The 18,632-nt window shown below is 38.2% G+C and overlaps 2 protein-coding genes and 1 long non-coding RNA gene across 4 annotated transcripts in view; 2 read left to right on the forward strand and 1 right to left on the reverse strand.

Moving 5' to 3' along the window:
• Positions 1–62: 62 nt before the first annotated feature.
• snip1 (Smad nuclear interacting protein) lies at positions 63–4,644 on the forward strand. Its single transcript, XM_024266939.2, has 4 exons — positions 63–380; positions 1,194–1,323; positions 3,170–3,711; positions 3,829–4,644. Exons 1-4 carry the CDS (start codon positions 253–255, stop codon positions 4,118–4,120), a joined length of 1,092 nt encoding a protein of 363 aa, XP_024122707.1. The 5' UTR covers positions 63–252; the 3' UTR covers positions 4,121–4,644.
• A 747-nt stretch (positions 4,645–5,391) lies between these two features.
• LOC118599877 lies at positions 5,392–7,531 on the reverse strand. Its single transcript, XR_004949417.1, has 2 exons — positions 7,389–7,531; positions 5,392–7,283 (listed from the first exon to the last, which is right to left on the reverse strand). It is a non-coding gene; the product is annotated as an uncharacterized LOC118599877 (long non-coding RNA).
• The window catches only part of si:ch211-1i11.3 (mitogen-activated protein kinase kinase kinase 5), a 20,643-nt gene continuing 9,291 nt past the window's right edge, over positions 7,281–18,632 (forward strand). For both annotated transcript variants that reach the window (XM_036216137.1, XM_036216138.1), the window contains exons 1-14: positions 7,281–7,729; positions 7,825–7,964; positions 10,032–10,219; positions 10,361–10,529; positions 11,818–11,924; positions 12,084–12,254; positions 12,363–12,475; positions 13,932–14,091; positions 14,180–14,330; positions 14,445–14,549; positions 14,814–14,863; positions 15,319–15,414; positions 17,380–17,464; positions 17,723–17,856. In XM_036216137.1, coding sequence (XP_036072030.1) covers positions 7,390–7,729; positions 7,825–7,964; positions 10,032–10,219; positions 10,361–10,529; positions 11,818–11,924; positions 12,084–12,254; positions 12,363–12,475; positions 13,932–14,091; positions 14,180–14,330; positions 14,445–14,549; positions 14,814–14,863; positions 15,319–15,414; positions 17,380–17,464; positions 17,723–17,856 — 2,009 coding nt within the window. In that variant the 5' untranslated portion in view covers positions 7,281–7,389. The remainder of the gene's footprint in view (positions 7,730–7,824; positions 7,965–10,031; positions 10,220–10,360; positions 10,530–11,817; positions 11,925–12,083; positions 12,255–12,362; positions 12,476–13,931; positions 14,092–14,179; positions 14,331–14,444; positions 14,550–14,813; positions 14,864–15,318; positions 15,415–17,379; positions 17,465–17,722; positions 17,857–18,632) is intronic.

An 18,632-nucleotide genomic window follows, 5' to 3' on the forward strand; every position in this document is an offset into this window, starting at 1 on the left:
TTATATCACAATAATTTTTACACGGCATTCAACATTATAAAACCGCTGTAGTAAAAGCGGAACCAACAATAAGAAGCACAGGCAGCACAGCGACGCCATTAGTTGGAGTAACCGGAAACGGAAGTGTGTTTCTCACAACGCCAGAAGTTTGGTAACGCACCAAAGGCTATAATTTTTTGCCGGCTTACGACTGGTTACTCTATCGTGTTTTGATTGAATTAGACTCAAATTTATAGAAAAAAGAAAAACAAAATGACGAAGGAGAAGCGAAGAAGAAGGGAGTCTCCGGAGCGGCAGCCCGAAGTGAAGATAAAGCAGGAGAAACTGAGCCCCACTAGGCCACACAGATCACGAAGTCCACCGGGGAGACGAGCTAGCAGGTAACTGTCTGTTTTCACTACAATTCATGACGTAAAACGAGCAGAATATGAATAATTTATAGAGATGCTTTTATTTTCTGTGGTCCACGCAGATCTGATGATGAATTTTATTTATGCTATTTGAATCAAAATTGAGTTTCCAGTTTTGGTTTTGTCAGTTAAGAAAAAATATATATATTGTAGCTAAACAATCCCCAAACAAATCCACTGCCCCAGATAAGTTATAGCCTCGAGCTCTTTTGGCAATCTAATATTAAAATTGATAACTATTATCATTCGTATATGATAGAAATAAAATAACAATAATTGTTATAACTATTATTAATGACCATTATTTAATCAGGATAATTACAAACCTCTTTTGCAAGGGAACATCAAAACCTAAAATTTGTGGAGTCATATATATATATATATATATATATATATATATATATATATATATATATATTGCCCCTTATCAAGTTTTTTACAAATCAGAAACAAACTTTCATACTTCAAAAAATAGTTCTATTTAATCTGGATGTCTTGCAGGATAATAGATTTTTTTTATTTTTTAATCTGCTACAATGTATTTATTTATTTATTTTTGTTATCAAGTGAGAGACGTTTTGACCTTATATTTTTTATATTAGGTAAATTATATCTAAAAATAAAATGTCTACACTATACTGCATAGAAAAATAATGGAATATGATTCATGTTTAAGGAACAAGATCCAACTTTACTATTGCATATTACTTTTATCTTTAAATAAAAAAAGGGGGGTAAATGTCCTTTTTTCTTTAATAAAAGTTTCCTTTGTTCTTTGTATAGGTCACCTGCGAGGTCGAGGGACCGCTCACCTGGTAGAAGGGAGACTTCTCCAGCGAGACGAAGCAGCAGATCTCCTAGAAACAGAAGAAGCCGGAGCCCGTATCGTGGCAGTGATGTCAGAATAAAGCGGGTGATTAAGTTTCCAAAAAAAAACTTTCAAACCCTTTTAGAATCTGCAACAGTTTTAAAATATTGTTCTGGAGATAACTCAGAAGTTCAACTTTATGCAGCATGTTCTTTAACTGTGAAAAAAACTAATACAATTAATAAGAAGTTAGAGCATTGTTGCTGTCTAAAATATACATTTGTGTAGCAGTGTATTTGCCGTACTACGTTTTTCTACATGGAGTCTGTGTCAATTGACAAAAAGTCCTAATTCAAAATGCAGAAAGCGTGGTAATTTGAAAATATGGTGGGCCAAAAAGTGGTCTGTAATGTTCATCGTAGATGCACATCAACTGTGAGAGACGGAATGAAAAAAAAAATAACCCAAATTTAGTTCGATTTTTAAACAGTTTATTTGTTTTACTGGTGCAGAAAATACGTTTTTGGACAATAATAGAAGTTCACTCCAATACTTTTTAATGTAACCCTGGTTGGCAATAAGAATTCAATGTCTCCTGTAGGATGTCACCAGCTTTGGACTCACTCTGGACCTGCTGTTTTGGTCCATTATTCCATGCAGATGTTCTCCAGCGCTGTGATATTTTGGGGTTGTTGCTGGACAACACCAACTTTCAACTCCCTCCACAGATTTTCTGTCAGATGGAGGTCCAGAGACTGGCTAGGTCGCTCTGGAACCTTTAAATGCATTTATGTGCAATGTTTTCTGGATCATCGTCACGCTGGAAGATCCAGACATGTTTCATCCTTAATGATTTCACTGATGGAAAGACGTTTATGCCAAAGTCTCATCCTACATGGTCCAACCAAATCAAATTAAATCAAATGTCCCAGGTTTGGATCAATACAACATCTTTATCTTATCTGAAAGATCAATCATGTGGTTTCAAGTGTTGGTGAACTAATGATGAACATTACAGACCTGACTCATTATATTTTAATGGAATAACTGGCAGAATCTGTGACTGCATTTTTTTTTCTCAATTTTTTGAAAGAACTTTTAGGTCCTAAATGTTCTAAAGAAAAAAATGTTGCTTTTAGAATAAAAAAAAAAGTCTGAATTTAAAAGTTAAGCAAGTTTGCACTAAAAGTTACTGTTTTATTTCCTTTTCTGGTATGCAAGAAATAAATCCGACCTACTATGGTGAGTGACACACCCTGCTATGCAAATAGAGTTTGAATAGAAATGTTTCCTTTTGACTTTTAAAACTACAACAAAACTTTTTTAAACTGCATCTTAGTTGGATATCTAAGAAACAATGTAAACCTAATTGTGAAGCTATTGGAGTATTCTTAAAGTACCATCTCTCTCTATGATTCTTTATGTTTTTATTAATCTCTATTCCATTCTCTTCATAAAAATCCACAATGTTGATTTAAATATACATTTCTAGAATTGTCTTCCTTTTTATTTGAACACACTTAGGCCAAACAGCCGTAAAATTTCCTTCTACTAATTATCAAAACACCAAACCTTTTCTACTAGTTGATGAAAACAGTCATAATTCATTCAAAAGAGACTTGCTGTGAACCAATATTATGCTCAATTTGTATAACCTTCTCCAGTTTAATTTAAAGTTTTTGAGCTTGTATGCTATCAACTGAATTGGGAAAAAGTCTTTGTTTTCTTTTAGTTTGTTTTCTTTTAGTACAGTCAGATGTTCACTATAAAATTCCTTTTTTTTAGTAATCTGGGTTTGTTTTAACTTTTCCAAAGTTTGGAAAAGCAGTGAAACTGTAATGAGTTTAGTTACTTTTAATGTTAAGAAATGTTAAAGTGTTATTCTTTGACTTGCCAGACAAATTTGAAGTCATTTTGTTTTTTAAAAATGTCTTCTTTCCAAATGTGACAGGAGAGGGATGAGCGAGCAGCGAGTGGTGATGAGCGAAGGCGGAGGAACGAGCAGCCGGAGGACAGGCGGAGCAGATGGGAGACGGACAGGCCGAGGGACCGAGACCGCGGTGGAGAGCGGCACCACGAACGGAACGCACTCGAGTCTCAGCAAGCCGAACGGCGACAGCACGATGCCAGGCGCAGAGAGAACCGCCAGAGGCGCGAAGAAAACCAAGAACACGATTTTGGCCAACCGGAAGAAGGGGACAACAGCGCCGGCGGCCCTCCCGCCGATAAAGAAAAGCCCAATTTTGAATTGTCAGGAGCGCTGACGGAAGACACCAACACGTTCCGAGGAGTGGTGATCAAGTACAACGAACCGCCTGAGGCTCGCATCCCGAAGCGCAGGTGGAGACTGTACCCCTTTAAGAACGACGAGCCCCTCCCCGTCATGTACGTCCACAGACAGAGCGCCTATTTGTTGGGACGTCAAAGAAAAATTGCCGATATTCCCATTGACCATCCATCGTGCTCCAAGCAGCACGCCGTGTTCCAATACAGGTAGGAAACTATATACTAGAATTCAGATCAAAGCTACTATTATTCAAATATATCTGAATTTCTGTGAGAGCTGGAGGTCAATTGTAGCCCTGATAGTTTCTGTATTTGTTCCCACAGACTGGTGCAGTACACGCGAGCGGACGGCACCACCGGCCGCAGAGTTCGGCCGTACATCATCGACCTGGCGTCTGGTAACGGCACCTACCTGAACAACCAACGCATCGAGCCGCAGCGCTACTACGAGCTCAAAGAGAAGGATGTCCTCAAGTTTGGCTTCAGCAGCCGCGAATACGTCCTGCTGCACGAGTTCTCCGACACGAGTGAAGTGGAGGCCCAGCAGGGGGAGGAGGAGGAGGAGGATGAAGGTGTTGATGCTGATGCTGATCCTAATGCTGATGCTGATGCGTGATTCACTAACATGTCTAAATTCTTTTGGTTTGAAGATCAAGAATGTTAACAACAGAAAAATGTTTTTCGGCAGGGAAAATATAAAAAAAAAAAAGAATATGATTGGCTTATTTTGTAAATATGGTTGTGATTGACTTGTTGCTTCGACCTGCCAAAACTGTCTCAAAGTAGACCTCCGACTCTCAGGTTTGTGAGATGCATGACGCAGCTTACTTCAACACTGCTAACTTTACAAAATCTCACTTTCAGATCGAAATTTACTCTTATATTTTTGGAACAAACCACAACATTGTTTCCTGTCTGTACCCCCTCATTGCTTTATGATAGATGATTGAACATTTATTTTTTTGTCTGCTTTGTTAGTCAACATTAAAAATGTTGCTTTTGCGATGTAGTTCAGGGAAATTGATTGTCCTATTTTCTTCTTTTTAGCCACAATGCAGTGTATCTTTGTAAACTCTCAGTTTCTGTCAATTCAGATTTCATTTTTTTACTGTAAATATTAAAATCAGAATTATTCCAACAGTTGTTGACTATTTGTGTTATTTTTATGGACGAATTTCCACAAATTAAAATCCTAGATGATCTTTTAAAATTTTAAACAGGAAAATTATGAAATCCTGCAGAAAAATTGTTCAGTGATGATCAGGATGTATATGTTATATGAATGACCACCAATAGTTGATACATAAATATGAATTTAATATTTGTATATAATAATATAAATGTGACCAATAATTAATAAAGTGTCCAGAACTTTTTTCCTTTATTATTGTTAAAAATCTATTAAATTCAGAATATTTTATCCTTTTTTTTATTGAAGAACATTTTTAACTATTATTTTTTGATGTTAAGGCTGAAAAACTTAAGTCTGCAAGTAGAATTTCCATATGGAAGCACAAACGATCCAGAATAAACTAGCAAGGATGGAACTCGTGTTCCAAGTCTGGTACCAAAAACTGAACCATGGGAGCTCAGCTGAGCCTTTGGGAGTATAGTTATTCTTAGTTATGGGAAATCTGTTGAAGAGTGTAGGAATGTAAATGAATAAAAAAAATTAAATCTGGCTCCACAACTTTATTTGTCTCCCATGGCTATAGAAAGCAATGATGTATCAACTTGTCTTTTGTGAAGGATTGCTAAAAATTAGCTCAGCCTAATTTGGTTAAAAGTAAAAGTAAGTGAACCCTTAAGAAATATCTTAATTTCTGCATAAATTGAACAAAATAATATATTTAAATCTCCATCTAAGTCACAAAAATCTAAAAAGAATACCACACAAATATGTTGTTTTTTATTGAATACAAAGTGTAAGCATTTATAGTGCAAAGGGGAAAAAGTATTTGAACCTTCAGGTTTGGTTGAGCGTCCTTTGGCAACATATAACCAAACATTTCCTGTAGTTGCAGATCAAACTTGCACAATGGTGGGGAGGAATTTGGCACCATTCTTTTTGAAAAAGAAAAAAATTCAATATTCTGGAGGTGTTTGATGTGAATCACTTCCTGTGACTCACGGTGGAGTCATCCTGTTGCTGGTTTACCTCTTCAGTTTGAGTTTAATCGGCCCATTCTCAAGTTGGTTTGTGGACACATGGTCTTCCAGGAAATATATTTTGGAATTAGTTTTTCCTGGCCTTGAGGGAGCATAGCAGCCCCAAACCACAATGCCCCCTTTTCTGTATTTCTATTTCAGTCATTATCCAAATGGTGCACACATTGTGAACCATTTGGATGTCAATGTTGACCTGTTGCAGCTGTCTCTGCACTCACCGGTCCATTTGCTGATCTCTTTAATTCTTTACAATAATGTAGGTTTAATGCTGACACGCAATTCATATTTTAATACAAAATGTAATTACAATTTATTATTATAATAATATTTATTATTAGCTTGAAATCTTTGGTTTAAAACAAGCATTAAAGTGTAAAGTAGTTAAAAGAAAACACTCAACATCCCAGACTATCAAGGGCTAATAAAAATAAAAGCAAAAAGTGTGCATTTTTAGTAGTAAACAGACTACGTTTTTTCTGACTTAGCTAGGAAATCAGAACAAATCTTCTGTTCAATATATGTAATAAACCTGGTGATCCCAAAGGATTCTTGCTTTTTTTTTTTGGTTTGTTTTATACAGTTTGCAAAAGTACAGAGCCCTAAACATGACATAAAAAGTTCCCTCAAATAATAATTTTGTGAACATGAAAACAGTGAATTATGCACACAAATTAGCTACAAATTATCCTTGCATTAGCATAAAATACTATATTTGCTCATTTCTGCATACACAATACTTATTTGTGTGCACAAAATGCTAATAAATCTCAATGGTTTGCACCAAACATTAATTTGTGCCCACAAAATACTAATTTGCATGCACTAAATACTAAATTGTTTAAATTGTTACTAATTTTTATGTACAAAAAACAAACTGTGCCCTCAAATGCTAATTTGTGTGCAAAAAATGCAAATTTCTTGCCACAAAATACTAATTTGTGCCCAAAAATGCTAATTTTCTGCACAGCATGCAAATAAAATGCCAATTTGTTGTCACAAGATATCAATCTATGCACACAAAACACTAATTGGTCTGCCTAAATTTCAAGTTTGTGTGTACGAAATTTTAATTTGTTAGCACAGAATGCTAATTTTTTGCTGTAATCTAATGTGTGTGCAAACAAAATACATTTTTTTCACACAAACAATTAGATTAAATTGTCTTCACAAAACACCAATTGTTGCCATGAAACAATATTTTTTTGCAAAAAATATTACATTTTGGCGCACAAAATTCTAAATTGTTCACGCTAAATGCTAAATTATTGCCAGAAAATACTAATTTATATGCACATGATACATATTGTGCCCTCAAGTGCTAATTTGTTTCCACAAAATACTAATTTATTTAAACAAAATACTAATTTGTGCGCACAAAATATTAATTCAAGGTCACAAATGATTACATTTGAGAGAACACTTGTTTTTTAATGTCCCGTCAGGGCTCATTCCACTTTCAGTTGTCTGAAAGTCGTTCTCGGTTTGACCAGCAGGGGGCGTGGCGCGCAGCAGGGCGGGCCCTCAGGGTGAGTGGGGTGAGGAGTGTGGAGAGGAGAGCTGGGAGTGTCCGTGGAAATGTGGTTCGAGCGGAGGCGGCAGCGGCGGCGCACCTGGGGAATTACAAAAACAAGCAACCTGGGTCTTTCTTTTTGAATAAAAAAACCGAACTGTCCCGACGAACTTCATGCACACAGTCCCCACTGCGGAATACCGACCATGTACACGACGGAGCGCAGGCGGATGAGCCTGCGCGATGGCAGGAGGACGGATCCAGTTTGGGTGTCCGCTGGAAGTTGGTGGCAGGACTCTGTGGGGTTAGAGCTGGGCGCCTGCAGCGGCTCGGGTAAGCCGGTGATCTCCCCGCGGAGCCGCACCAGAGCCGTGTCGGTGGCTTACATCGTTAACGAGGACGCGTCTGTCCCGCAGACAGAGGAAAACTTGTCCCTGAAATGTCTGAAGGAAGCATGTGCGGACGCACACGCCACTTTAAAAACATTCACTTTCGAGACCGTCTCCCTGGGAACCACGGACATCCTGGATAGTTTCTACAACACAGGCAAGTGTTGGCACGCGCGCTGCCAGGTGGTTTGTTTTGGTGATGGCGCGCACACATTTACGCAAACTTAACGCGCACTCTGAACTTCCGTGCAGATGTAGCAGTGGTGGAGATAAGCGACACCTTCTGTCAGCCGTCGCTCTTCTACCACCTGGGAGTGCGAGAGAGTTTCTGTATGACTAACAACATCATTCTGTATTGCTACAAGCAGGATGGAGATCTGCAGGCGCTCAAGGTAAACACGGGCCACGGTTGGGAAAGACTTTTATTACTCAAAACAATAAATATATCAAGTTTATTAATCAACAGCGATGTTTTTGTCATGATTGATATATAAGGAAAACTACGTTTTTTTGTTTATTATAATCGTTGTTAATTAGAGACAAAAAATTGCTGTTTATAAAATAACTTATTTGTGACGTAGAAAATACAGTGGGCGGGGCACAAGCTCTATTCCATTCTATTGTCAGCAAATTTGTTTTGCGACTGACCATTTTTAGGGCTGGATTGACAAAATAGATGAATTAATCTGACTTTATTAGATTGATCCGTAAAAGTAGAGATCAATCTATGCTAAAATCAGCTAGCTTGATGCTAACATATAATGCAGAGGTGTCGAACTAAATTGCACATTGGGCCAAAATCCAAAACACACTTTAGGTCGTGGGCCAAACAGGATAAACATTTATCAAAAAAACTAAAAATAAATGTTTACAACTTTAAAAATGTAGCTTTTTAATAGAACTATGAATAAAAACAGGCAGGAATATTAATCCAAATTAAATCAATTTAAACCTTAAATTACTTAATATTTTACTCTCCGTAAAAATAAATTTTCTCAAAATTATACAAGTTAGAAATAAGTGCAGGATAAAATCGGGCCATTAATAACAATGATATGAAATGATCTGGAGGGCCGGATAGAATTACCTGGAGGGCCGTATCCGGTCCCCGGGCCTTGACTTTGACATGTGATATAATGGGATTTCCCGTAGGACGGCTAATGCTAACGCTCAGTCGACCTAAACATACATTGCTGACTAAATGAACATCTTTATTAACTTACTGGTATGAATTTTCCAAACTTTTTTAATTAAATATTATTAAAGTAACATTTGAGGTCTAAACCACAGTACAGTTTTAGACCTCAAATGTCCAGATGACCCCACTTTTAGTGTAAACATGCCTAGGAGGGGCGATTTTACAATGGAATTTCTCAAAATACTGTACCAACTCGCTCCGTGGGAATGAGACTTAACAGTCCTGCCCACAACTCGGAGACAAATTTCTGATTAACTGCTGCAGCTCTACTGCTGCTCTGCAGAAAACTGTGTCCCAAAAAAACTTCAGTGGAAGTTTTTGGATTTAGGCTAAAATCAGCATAAATGAAAGACCACTGGGAACGCTTTTGAAGTAGATCAGCAGATGATCGGAGTCGGACTATTAAGAGCTATTAGAGTCAAATTCTCTTTGACCACAACTTAATAGAAGCCAGAAAGTCTTTCTTCACCCTTTAGAAAAATAAAGCACTGATTTATATGTTTATTGTTACCATTATGATAATTATAAATACGTTTTTTAATTTTTTAATTGATAAAACATAAATAGAAAATTGATTTAAAAAAAACTAAAATGGCTTTTGACAGAGGTTCACTTCCTTTCAAAATAAGACAGGATCAATGCTATTGCTGTAGGTAGTGTAATGTCAGCAATGATTAAAAAGGTAAATAAATACTATTAATTTTAGCGTTTGTGGTGCATAAAAGCCAGAAATTTGTAGATCTAACGAGCTAAAATTAAATCAGCTAATTAAGTAACCCTTTTTATATTTTTTAAACCACGTAATTCACTTAAAATAATTGAATTTAGTCAAAAATAGAGAATCTGTCTTGTAATCTGGTGCACCTTAATTGTGGTTGTGTTTACTGACCTCTGATTGATTTTCTGTGCACCACAAAAATGTGTCAAAATGTTTTAGTCCTACTTCCTATACAAACTCTTCTAGCTGTTTGTGACTGAGTTGAATAAATTTATTACTATCTTATTTACTTTGCAAAATCTAAAACTGTATTTTTCATTAACCTGAGAGGCACAATGGATGGGTAAAAGAGCCACATGTGTCTCGGGAGCTTCAGGTTGCACACCCGTTTTAGTCTAATAAGGAGCATCTTAAAAATCTTGTAATCCACCAAAGAAGTGGAAAATTCCAGAGCACCATCCACAAACATGCAGCAGAGGAATGCCGTAGGCATAAAAGGTCTTCCTTTGTGTGCTAACTAACGCAGGCTTTGTGTTTCTTCAGGAGCAGTGTGGGAGTTACACCTTCATCCCTTACATGGTGTCACCTCAAGGCAAACTGTTTGCCTGCGACTCCACAATCATGACCTGCATCAAAGAGTGGATGCAGCCCAGTCTCAAGCTGGAGCCCCTTCTCACCCCGCTGGTGGAGAGGCTGGTGCACCTGCTGAACAACGTGCACATCCAGTCAAGGTCTGTCATGCACAGCACAGCCTGTGTGTTGTCATTTTGGGTCATCTAGATACCTGATAACACTTTTCTCACTACCTGGCTGGATTATCTGAGGTTGTGAAATTGTGGATGTTCCTCTTTCTTTGTTGCTTTTGCTGACAGTGAATACTTCCGGGAGTCAATCCGGCATGAGATTCGGATTGCACGGGAGCGGTTCAGCGGCCCCGCCCTGAGTGAAGAGCTGGGTCGGATCCAGCAGCGTTTGGACAGCGTAGATCTGCTCACTCCTGATATCATCTTAAGCCTGTTGTTGTCCTACAGGGATGTTCAGGTGTGTGCTTATACCAGCCTGGACATGGAGCGGGTCAAACATTTAATACCATAATACCACATCATTTTGTGAAGTTTAAGGAAAAATAATAATAATCTGTGCTAGAATCTTTCACCTGAAAATTCTAATTTTTTTTAGATAATTTTTATACATTTTTTAGGTCTTTTATTTTGAAAATTAAATAGAACTCATAATGTAATTAACCAAATATTGATTGTGCAGCAAGTTATATCATAACTAAAAAAGTTGCATTACCTGCGACAATGCTAGCTTCTTGCTGAAAGTTTAGTGGCTTAAGATGCTGAAACTTTTTGCTGAAAATGGTGACACAATTTTCTTTAACTGCTGAAGGGATTTCCTTAAAATACAGAATCCATTTGCAAAACGTTAAATTTGCTAAAAGACTGGAAATGTTAAAGAACTATGTAAGAGCGCTGAAGTTGACCTACATTTCTAAAAAATGTGTTGTAAAATTCCTTAAAAATCCCTAATACATGCCAATTTTGCAAAAATATTTAGTGTGTTGCTTAAATACTAGCTGAGCTCAGAATTAGCCCAAAAAAACCTTAGAAGATGCCAAATTAGCCAAAAAGCTAGCGCGTTGCTTAAATGTTAGAAAAACTCCAAAATAGCCTAAAATTTTCAGTAAACTAAACTAGCCAAAAATGTTAGTTTGTTGCTAAAATAGAAGCTTAACTGTAAATTAGCCTATAAAAACCTCAGTAGAAAACAAATTACACAAAAATGTTAGCATGTTGCTAAAACATCAGCTAAGTTCCAAATTAGCATAAAAAACCTCAGTGGATGCCAAATTAGCAAAAATAAATAAATAAATAAATAAATAAAAGCTAGCTCAGTGCTTGAATACTAGCTAAACTCCAAAATAGTCCTTAGTAAACTAAATTAGTTTTAAACGTTGCTAAAATAAAAGCTAAACTCTTAATTAGCCTATAAAAACTCCAGTAAACTCCAGGTTTTTAAAAATAATTATAATTAAAACATAGCCCATGAATACATTTAAAGGGTTGTTGCTAATCTACTTAACATTTTAAAATTTGAATCCTTCCTCATTCATTTGCTATATATATTTAAAAAATGAAAAGTTTATGAATACTCAAAATGGAAGCAGTATTTTCCTGTACAAGCTGAACGTTTTAATACCAACTTTACTGAAATCACTGAAAGTGTGATTGAGTTTTAACATCCCAAAAATTGTACAAAAAGAAGCTGGAGAATCACACAATAATATAAAATGTGACCATCAGCATATTCTTTGTCTCTTCTTCAGGACTATGACGCAATGATCAAACTGGTGGAAACTCTGAGGAACCTGCCGATGTGCATGGTAGCACGGCATCAAAATATCAAGTTTCACTACATATTTGCTCTAAACAGGTACCTGTGTACTTAGTATTTATATTTTTGTTTGCTAATTACATTGAATCTATTGTATTCTCCACACTGGTTTCATTTTTTTTCTTTTTGCTGCATTTTCCGTGTACACAGGCCACTGAACTGGATTATTGAACGTGTTATGTCATTTCTCCATGTTAGGAGGAATCACCCCGGTGATCGCACAAAGGCTCTGCAAGAAATCCTACCGATAGTGGAGTCGGGGAACAACGTGGCGTCAGACGTGTACTGCTTGTGTGGTCGGATCTACAAAGACATGTTCATGAGCTCCATGTTCACTGATGTCCCCAGCAGAGACCAGGCCTGCTTTTGGTACCTCACTTTTGGAAGCTTCCTATTCTATTGGTCTACATATGTGACTTTAGATAGTCTTGTATTGCATTTTTCTTTATTGCATGACTCTGATTTATTCTTCATTAGGTATGGTAAAGCTTTTGAGATGGAGCCGACTCTTCACTCGGGCATCAACAGTGTGGTCCTCCTCATAGCTTCTGGACACGAGTTTGAGACTTCGATAGAGCTGCGCAAAATAGGTACGAATAGAAAACCTGACATTGAAATATTTGCTGATGTATCTATTTTTGCCAGGATATACTGTATACATTTTAATCCTAGAGATATTGTCAACAACACCTAAATAACACGCTCTTTGACATACCATAAATCTTTATGTGATCATTAAAGCAGCTTTTCATATCAACTTCGCACCAATATCCAACACTTTACTGTTGGTGCAAGGCTGCTTTTCTTTCTTTCTGGAAATTTTACCAGTGAATTACTAGTGGTGGGGTAAATAATCGATTTTTAGGTGGATCAGCAATGATCCATAAACGGTTCTCAGTCGTTTTATGAATTTTAAATAATTTATAATAGAAGCATTTATATGATTTAAAGTAAAAGTAAGAAGCGGAACTAAAGGCGGAACATTTTAGAAGATTACACAAACATGGTTGACCTTACCAGGTCTCGTCATCCGACCACCCTCGACTTTGCTTAAAGTGACTGAAAGAATTTTGGCTTTCATAGTGTCGATTGTCAATTGGATAAAAGTCTCGCGGTTTGTAAGTTAAGTCACAACAAAATTAAATATGTAGAGAACACAACAAATTGGGGTTTTTTGAGGGCTTAATTGCGAGGTGCCTCAAGATTCCCATCTCTTTGAATTATAATATCAAAAAAGTCCAATAAATCAATCAATAAAAACTTCATTTTTAAAGAACGTACAATTTCATACAATTTGCTTAGATTTTTGGTGGTGTATTGCACAAAATGAGGTAACAACGCTGTTTGCGAAATTGAGAAAATTTCCAATTTCAATCCTAATTATCCATCATCAGGAAAATCATTAACCTGATCAATTTAGATCAGTAATTCTTATTTTTGTTCTGTAATCTTTGAATACGGGCTGCACGGTGGCGCAGTGGTTAGCGCTTTTGCCTCACAGCGAGAAGGCCCCGGTTCGAATCCCGGCTGGGACCTTTCTGTGTGGAGTTTGCATGTTCTCCCCGTGCATGCGTGGGTTTTCACCGGGGACTCCGGCTTCCTCCCACCGTCCAAAAACATGTTTCATAGGTTCATTGGTGACTCTAAATTGTCCCTAGGTGTGTCTGAGGGTGGATGTGTGTGCGATTGAGGCCCTGCGACAGACTGGCGACCTGTCCAGGGTGTACCCCGCCTTCGCCCTTCAGTAGCCGGGATAGGCTCCGGCACCCCCGCGACCCCGAAAGGGAAGAAGCGGACAAGAAGATGGATGGATGAATGAATGAATCTTTGAATACAAACGTTGTAAAATGTGTATTTTACTTTTGTTTATTACGTTCCACCTAACTTGACACAACTGTTTGAGTTCATTCTGATCTAGAATTCACTACATTTAAAAATGTCACACTCAATTTGTATTGTTGATTGTATACAAGTTTAGCTGCAGTGTCTCTCTACGCTCGGATTTAGGCTCTAAATTTAAGATTTTTGCTCTCGAACTTGTTTCAGGGGTGACCATTAGCACGCTGCTTGGTAGAAAAGGTAGTTTGGAGAAGATGACACACTACTGGGATGTTGGTTTCTATCTCGGAGCGAACATCCTTGTCAACGAGTACAGGAAAGTCATAGAGGCCTCTGAGAAACTCTACAGACTGAAAGCCCCACTTTGGTGAGAAATCTGTATCATATTGCGGATTAGAACGTTAGAAAGCAGGAGGTTTCTGTGTGGACTAACAGATGTCCTCTCCTCCCGTCAGGTTTGTGTCTTCCCTAATGGAGACATACACTTTGTATCGTCAGTTTGCCAAGCTGCCAGAGGCAAGATCTCCCAAACAGGACACTGTTGACTTTTGGGTGGAGTTGCTTTTGGAGAGTTCAAAGACCACTGTCTCAACTGACCGCTGTCCAGTAAGTGATAGGAGTAACTGAAACGACAAATTAGTATGTGGACAAACACTCCTCCTTACTACAGCCAAACTGAGGGTTTGTTGCTCATCCAATGTGGGTGTTGTGCAATTTCAGGTCCTCATCCTGGAGCCCAGTAAACTCCTCCAGCCAGCCATCGTGAGCGTGAGCAAAGAGGACGAGAGTCGCACCGTTCACCTGAAACATGTCACGGCTGTGAAGGTACGTAGAGGTCACGCTGAAGGGAAGACATACGTTTCTCAGCCCTGATACATAGTCCTGTGAATGTTTAATCACAGCGGCATGTGGGTGGATTCTAACAGTGTCAGAGCACCAAAGAATAATGACATTCCTGCTGTCGCTGGGCTGTGTGCTTTCTTTTTTTTGTCCAGTGTGCAAGTGTGCCAAAGAAGCAGGTTTGTCAAGTGAATTACTGCAGTCAGACCTGCTTTTAATTGAATTCTCTCTTCAATTTTGCCTCCGCAGAAAGGCTTACATCAGTGGACCTTCCCGGCATCTGAAATCCGAGGAGTGAGGTAAGGAGTGTGTGCAAACATCTCTCAGCACTGGGTGTGTTGGAGCCTTCAGCCCAGCCAGGGGACCCAAAACAGGCGTGTTGTTTGGGAAACCTTGGCCGATTGTCAGACTTCTGTTCTGTCAATATTCCCCATCATGTTTTGGCTTTCCCTTGACTCCCCTGTGGCTACCGATTAGAATTACAGTGCAAAAATGGCCATTTACAGCAAATAACTACAATAACCGTTTAGATGCCTGGCTGCTGAAATCATCAAAACACTTTTATCAGATTGCAGAATGATGAGGGAGGGAAAGAAGACGCCTTTCTATTTACCCTCTTAACAACAAAATGCAAACTCTAAGCATTGTTTCCAGAATGTGATAGTCCGGTTTACTTTTTTTAATGTTCAGCAGAATCTCATTTGCATGCAGAAAAAAAGCAAATCTGTCTGACGTTGACTCTTCCTTTCTAAAGTGCATCAAAGATCGACGAGCGGAGCTGCTTCCTCTACGTTCACTACAATTCAGACGACTTCCAGCTTTGCTTCCCTTCTGAGACTCACTGTAAGAGGTGAGTGATTCCCACAGAGATGCAGAATTTACAGACTAAAAGTCCCCCAGCTGGATAGCATAAACAGATTAATGGTTAGATGAGGATAATTTGGCAGTTTTAAACACTAAGTGGAGCCAATGGCTTGGAACTGACAAAAATGATGAAATTATTTTCCTTGAGTCATCTTTCCTGTTGAACGCTTCCAAGGAGAATATCCGGAGGCCAAATTTGTTTTGGTTCATGTTTTAAAGGAATACTCTTTAATGTAACGGAGCATCACGGACACATCCTGTTATGTGGTAACATTTTGGACAATTTTTAGTAAAAAAGCAATTATTTTTTGTTTTCACGTAAAGGCCTATACCATGCAAAATCAACTTTTTGAGCTTTAAAGTGTGTTATAATGTTCATTCCTCACTATAAACAACCCCAAAGTGGTATTTTGATACATTCACACATTTCAGAGTATTCCTCTAAAAACTTTCACTCTGAGCACCAGCCCCTCCCAACCCAAGAAAACGACCAGTTTCTCACGAGCTGATGTCACAAAGTCAGGACAGCCCCTTTCTGGAAGAGTCTGCGCTTCCAGAACCGCCCCCCGGGCTAACAATAACTAACACTTCCTCTGCTCAGCTAGAGGAGCTCAGCCTCTAGTTTTGCTGCTATGCTAGCAGTGCTACGCGGCTATCCCCACCACTTAGCTAGCTTAGCTGTTAGCTTCGTTGCTTAGCTAGCTCAGCCGCTAGCTTCACCACTCAGCTAGCTCAGCCGCTAGTTTTGCCACTCAGCTAGCAGTGCTTTGCCTCTAGCTTTGCCACTCAGCTAGCGGTGTTCAGCCATTATCTTTGCCGCTTAGCTAGCTTAGCCGCTAGCTTTGCCGCTCACCTAGTGGTGGATTGCTGCTATCGTCGCTGGTCAGCTAGTGATGCATAGCTGCTATCTTCACCGCTCAACTAGTGGTGCTCAGCCACTAGCTTCACCATTAAGCTAGCGGTGCTCAGCCACTAGCTTCACCATTAAGCTAGCGGTTCTCAGCTGCTAGCTTTCCTGGTCACCTAGTGGTGCTCAGCTGTGAGCTGAGCGGCATAGTTGCCATCTTCACCGCTTGGCTAACAGTGCTCAGCCGCTAGCTTCATCGATCAGCTGGCTGTGCTAGCTAGCAATGCTCAGACTGTAGCATCGAGCATCGCTACAACCAATGTAGTAATGGCCAGGGTTACTAAAGGCAGATATAGCCTACGGTGTGCACATCCATCTTTGCAAAAGTTTGAATGTTGTTTGTTGTTGTTGTTTTTTATGCTAAGCCAGCTCCAGGTTGATTGAGGTGTTATACTTATATTTCATAAATAATTTGTTCTTTTGTGTGCTAAAGGTAATATATGATCATGTATATGGATATAGTTTATTCTGAAAGACTTAAGAAAAGCATGGTATAGTCCCTTTAACATAAAAAAGTGGATTGACTCAATTTTATTCAAGTAGAACCCTCTGGTTACTCAGCAGTGTTTTCATGTGAAGATAAAGAAACCATAAACTCATTAGGAAAATGTTTGTCTAGGTCGTAAATCAAATGAGGAGGGGTCAGACGTCTCTCTGCAGCCTTTTCCTTCTGGACCTTAAGAAAATGAAGGCTGATGCTTCATTAGAGTGAATGTGTTTGCTTATAAGCAAGCCAAGCTCCAGTCATTCCTGTACTCCATTAAAAAAGCAATTTGGAGTAGTGAAGAAGATGAGCTCAGCATTTTTTTTTTTTTAGTTTAAATATGTTTTTAGTCCTTTGAATGTTGTTTTTTTTTCTTTTGGTCAATTCATGCTGCAGTGACAAAACTGTTTACATGAAAATCAACCAACCTACATTTAGATGGAGAATTGATTTATTTAGTTTTGACTGAATCTGTGATGATTTTGGGAGCAGTAGGTCTGTTTGTACTGATCATTACTTTTAAAAATGGATTTGTATGTTTCTTGACCTTTTCCCACCAGCTTCTGTGAGCTGGTGAACTCTCTGATCCAGCTTGCTGAAAACCCCGCCCAGGACCGGGAACATTTGTCAGGGGGAGTACTTGAGGTCAGTCACAGTCACAGGCCTTTTGCGCAATCCGTGTTGTATTTTAGGTCTCCCTTGCCCTAGAAAGTAAGAGAAAAAACAGCAGTAGCTCTAGGCACCAGCATTTTCCCAAGTACAGGGATTCTTGAACATAGTCACTTTTTCCACATCATTTCTATTGAAACTACTTTTTATTATTGTTTCATAAAATTTCTCCCAAGCTTGTTTGTATCGGTCTTTACATCCTTATGTGTGTGTGTTTTTTTATTTGTCTAACAGTATGTTTATGAGACCAATGAAAATGGTGACAAGGTGGTCCTTGGTAAAGGGACGTATGGCGTTGTGTATGCCGGAAGGGACTTGAGCAACCAAGTCCGAATTGCCATCAAGGAGATCCCTGAGAAGGACAGCACGTATGAAAAACTTTTTTTTTCTCTTCAGGAAAATTAAACTTAACTATTTCTCCCAATCCCTAACAATTCAACAGTCCCCTGAAGTGGAAATATTTGAAGAAATGATAAATTCTTAAAACTCTGAAGGAATCTCTAATAAATGTTTAGACTTGTATATGTGTTTTGGTTTATAGTATATACTCATGTAAACTGTTACTATGCTAAAACAAAGAACTTTATTTAAGGATATGGTATAAATAGATTTGTGGGCTTTTGCTAGACATTTACTCTAGGAAAATTTAATTTTTAATTTAATGTAATTTCCACGCTGCTCTTTTTGAGTAAGAACATGTCTGAATAGTATGTAGACAGTAATGACTGGGTAGCATCAGGTTATGAAAGACAGGAGTGTTTAGTTCTGCTGAAGGTTTGTGTTGCTTAGACTATAGACCTGCTGGGTGTGTTTAGATTCCAACCCAGCCTTGAAGTGATTTCATTGGTCTGTTTAAACCTGTTTTTTCATTGGTTGGTTTGAAGCTGTTTTTAATTGGTCGATTTAAAGCTATTTTTTAATTAGTCGGTTTAAATCTATTTTTTTCATTGGTCGATTTAAAGCTTTTTCATTGGTCGATTTAGCTAATTTTTCATTGGTTGGTTTAAAGCTGTTTTTTCATTGGTTGATTTAAAGCTATTTTTTCATTGGTCGATTTAAAGCTATTTTTAATTAGTCGGTTTAAATCTATTTTTTTCATTGGTCGATTTAAAGCTATTTTTTCATTGGTCGATTTAAAGCTATT

Source organism: Oryzias melastigma, linkage group LG16, assembly GCF_002922805.2.
Source record: "Oryzias melastigma strain HK-1 linkage group LG16, ASM292280v2, whole genome shotgun sequence".
Lineage (NCBI taxonomy): Eukaryota > Metazoa > Chordata > Actinopteri > Beloniformes > Adrianichthyidae > Oryzias > Oryzias melastigma.